The sequence below is a fragment of the Buceros rhinoceros genome, unplaced genomic scaffold, assembly GCF_000710305.1.
Source record: "Buceros rhinoceros silvestris isolate BGI_N320 unplaced genomic scaffold, ASM71030v1 scaffold14403, whole genome shotgun sequence".
In the NCBI taxonomy this organism is placed as follows: Eukaryota; Metazoa; Chordata; class Aves; order Bucerotiformes; family Bucerotidae; genus Buceros; species Buceros rhinoceros.
The window spans coordinates 14080-18216 of record NW_010405483.1 but is presented as its reverse complement, the minus strand read 5'-3'; the positions used below and the strand labels follow the sequence as shown (position 1 = coordinate 18216).

The 4137-nt window shown below is 49.3% G+C and overlaps 1 protein-coding gene across 1 annotated transcript in view; it reads left to right on the top strand.

The window, feature by feature from the left end:
• LOC104491354 (chromosome unknown open reading frame, human C4orf22) overlaps positions 1–4137 on the top strand; it is a 30419-nt gene that overhangs the window by 23985 nt on the left and 2297 nt on the right. The window contains exon 5 of the mRNA XM_010133762.1: positions 3588–3717. Coding sequence (XP_010132064.1) covers positions 3588–3717 — 130 coding nt within the window. The remainder of the gene's footprint in view (positions 1–3587; positions 3718–4137) is intronic.

Here is a 4137-nt window from a genome sequence, read left to right as displayed (position 1 = left end):
CCTGCAGACATGCACCTTTTTCTTTAGTCAGGTGGTGACAGGCAGCTCTCCAGACCGGAGCAATGTCCGTGGCAGTTCAACCCCTAGAGTAAGCTGTGCAAGAAGTTCTGCCATCATGGCTCATTTCCCACTGCGGAGGACGGGGAAAGGGGGAACAATCACACAATGAGGCATCAAAATCCAGTTTGGAACCTGCCCGAGGATTTGCCTCTGCGCAGTGGTTGTCCCGCTCCCTGAAGGCAAGCAGCTGCGGGCTCCACCCCAGCTCCACACCATCTCCTGGCTGCAGCTGGACACTTTGCTGCTCCGCCATCGACTCACGCATCCTAGGGAAAAGTTGCCAGCGTGGTCTGTGCACGGGCTACCCCAGCCGCTCGTGAGCTCTGTAAAGCCTGCCTTACCTCTTGTAAGAAGGTCAGGTGGTTTAACGCGTATTTACGGAAGGACCCAGAGATTTCTGACGAGATACGTTCTGTCAGCACCATGTGGTTTGATGTGCTGCCATCTTGGTGCCCAAAGGATAATTTTAAGGATACAGAACCCTGTGTTCAGGCTCCTGCGTTTGGGAAGGCATCTGCCTGCCTGCCTGCCTGCAGAAGGAAAATCTGCTCTGACAGACTTAGCTGAAGAACGAAAGGAACCCGCCTCACATATTTCAGTCAGTATTCCCAAACACAGTGTGCTACTTGTTACATACCATGGCACCAACCAGTCATTGTCTTAAAAAAAACCAAACAAAAAAAACCCCCCAGGACGCATTCTCCTTGCAGCTGGGTGGTGGTCACTGCTAATCTCCCACACTTGACATACCCAAGTGCCGTGCTGAAAGCTGGTACATGTGTTCCAAAACACATGGTAATCAAACAAAATAACAACAGGAAAAAATGTAGGTTGGAATTTTTTTCTTCGGCGTTTGATTGTCTTCTTCTGATAGCATGTTTTCATCTTGGGATGTTTTGAATATTTAAAGCCATGTGGAACTCTGCTAACAAAATTCAGTTTGGTTAGATGTGGATTATGCCAGCTCCAGAATAGCACTTACTGCTGAAGTCTGGTTTAGTATTTACTCTAGAGGAAGAAACACAGATGAGATGGGGCTCCCTAGGTCCCGATGTCCAGCCCCCTCTTCTTACAGCACCCTGGAGTGTCCTCAAACCAGGACACTGGAGGCAGAATGCATTGCTGACAGTGAGCAACTCTCAGCTTAACAGTAACCGGCGGGGGAGAGGCTGCCCCAGAGAAGCCTTCTCCAGCCCCTTGCTCCTCTGCTGGGAATGTTCCTCTGAGCTCCAAGTCAGGCAGCGTCAGCAGCTTTCCCAGATGGCATGTGTTGCTGTGTCCTCCCCATAGCACTGTTCTTTAGCTGCAGCAGCCCTGTTCATTCTACCTGCTGAAGGTGGGGGTGAGGCTTACTTGGATCTCCTGATGTCATCGGTTTTCAGGGAAGAACATGAATAAAGGTATGCAGGAGGAATTTCCTTCTGTCGCCAGACGTCTAGGCATCCTTAAAGCAGCGGCTGTCTCGCTGTCTGCTGCTCTTTGTTTTAGAGAACACGGGAATGCCAAGAAGCTTGGGGCTTTTGGGAGGGAAAGGCAGCCAGAGACCCACACCGGGTGCTGCCCTGTCTATCAGGCCTCAGTACAGAGTTCGGAGGGATTTGATTCATTTTTCCAGCAGACCTGGAGCTTGTGGCTTGCATGATGGAAACTAACTGGTGATGGAGTGAGAGTCCATACCAAAACTGTTTGCACTAGACGTTGGTTTCCCAGCAGAAAGGCTGTCTGAGCTCTGGTCTTGTTTCCACTGGCTGAAATGGGGAGGTATGGTAGGAGTGGGGTTGGAAACCTGGCAGCACGCAGGAACTGATTATCCAACAGCTAATTGACTATTTCTGCTATCAGAGGCTTAGTTTCTGTTGAATGGGTGCGGGGAGGTCTTTGCAGAGACGTGTATATATGTCCCACTGCCCCACGAGATAACACAGAGCAATTCCTCCTGAACCTGGTAGCAGTTTTCCAGCACAACCAACCTCTATTTGTGCAATTGGACTTGTTAACCAAGGCGTGTCCTGGGGGACAGAGAAAAGCCGTGCGGAGAGAGGCAGGGAGTTAAAAGAACCTGTGTGTTTAATCTGTATGCAAGTTTGTGCATATTCTTAGATTTAAACAGTGGATGAGAAAATCTTCTGTTCACCACTTAACGTGGTACTCGGGACCATTAAGTAATTCTACAGAGGACAGATTAATGTGAGCAGTAGCATATCAGAGCGAAGCGGTTATTACTACTGAGGTGGATGAATTATCTCCTTCCACTGTTCACTCATCTTCTGCCGGCATCGAAGCAGGAGGCTGTGCAGAGAGAGGTCCAGAGGGCAGCTTCTGCTTGTGCGAAGTCGCTTGATCAAGGACATAACTGTGTGTCAAGGTCACAACTGGTGTGCTGAGCTCACTGCTTTGCATCACCTGGCTGTAGTCCAAGGCGATCAACTTCCATGGCAAATCATCGGCTGACGGCAGTGATGCTGGGGTGAGTTCTGTAAGGACAGGGTTGCAGGTTCATCTCCGAGCCGTTACAGGTTGCTCCATTCCTACCAGAGGCGTTCAGGATGTAAAAGCATGTGGCGTACGTAACGGTGAGGCCTGTTGTTCTGCACTCTTTCAAAGTGAGGAAGAAATCAAAGCGCTTTAAAACCCAGACCCATGTATCTAGAATGGAGTATCCTTGAGGAGGCAGGAAAGTGAAAAGGAACTTGACAGAATCCGCCTTAGACACAGAACAATCTCCTGACTTCCTCCTATGTCCTCCTTCCTCTTCTGCTCATCTGATGAGCAGCAGAAAAGCAGCGTGTGGCTTCAGTGATCAAACTAACATCCCTGCGAGGAGCTCTAGCACTGTCAGTGCATTGTGCAGGTCGTAGGTACGTCTGAGCTGAAAAGGGACAGTCTGTGAGCTGATCCTGCAATGGACAGCCTGTGAGCTGTGGTTTGCTCCAGAATTAATCCCAGGCTGGCACCTACAGCTCTCCAGGCAGCTGGGATTTTCCTTGGGGACACGGAGTTCGACCCCTCCCACAATATCTGAATTATATTTTTTAAAGAATATCCACTAGCAGAATTATATTTTAAAAAAGAGAAAAGAAAACAGTCAAGGCAGCAAGAGAGTTCCAGCAAGGTCCAAAGGGGAAACCGTTGGTTCCCACATCTGGTTTGCAGATCTGTGGTGGTCCGGGAAGCGCTTTCAGGTGGTCTCCAGAGCTGTTTCCATCACAGTAGTAGTTCTCAAGCGCTACCAGTTCCTGCTAGTTATAACCCGGACTCTGAGTCTTTTGGTGACACTAGTACTGAACGGATGAAGAGGCAGCTGGAGCCTCAGGTCGGGTTTGCCAGAGATCAGGTACCTAGGGCCGCGTCTGGACAGGTTTCCAAATATTTAGTAGACCTCTCCTCAGTGAATCTGTCTGGCTTTCACAGAGGCTCTTGTGGAATCAGAAACTACTCAGCATGAATCTGGAGGTCAGAAGCTGCCCTTTAAGCTGGAAGAATGACATCCATTAAAAGTGCACTCCTTCTGTTTCACATTTTCACAGCTTCTACAACTGGGATACAAATGTCAGCACTTCAAATTCCAGCCCAAACTTCCAAGTGATTGCAGAAGATGCCTGTGGACTACTCTTCAAGAACAAAAGTGATAGGAAAATAATAAACGTGGATCCGAAGGTAAATGTCATTTTAAAAAAAAAAAAATACTCTAAGTGGCCTTTATGCAGTGGGGTTTGGCTGCTGAACTCTTGAGTCCAGTTGCAGATAGTGTCTGTATCAATACACACCCTGTATTTCAGACTTGCTGTTCCACTTGTAGCACTGCTGCTCTGCTGTCTGTCAGGATAAACTTTGCCTGCCTTGTTTGTGTGTCTAGGCTTTCCCTTGCGATGACAGAAATCGGGACTTGAACTGCCAACTGCAGCGCTCCAGGCTGGGGCGAGAGTGGTGGGAAAGCTGCCCCTCAGAAAAGGACCTGGGAATGTTAGTTAACAGCAGCTGGAGAGGAGCCAGCAGCGTGCCCAGGTGGCCAAGAAGGCCAACAGCATCCTGGCTTGTACCAGCACTGGTGTGACCAGCAGGAGCAGGGCAGGGATT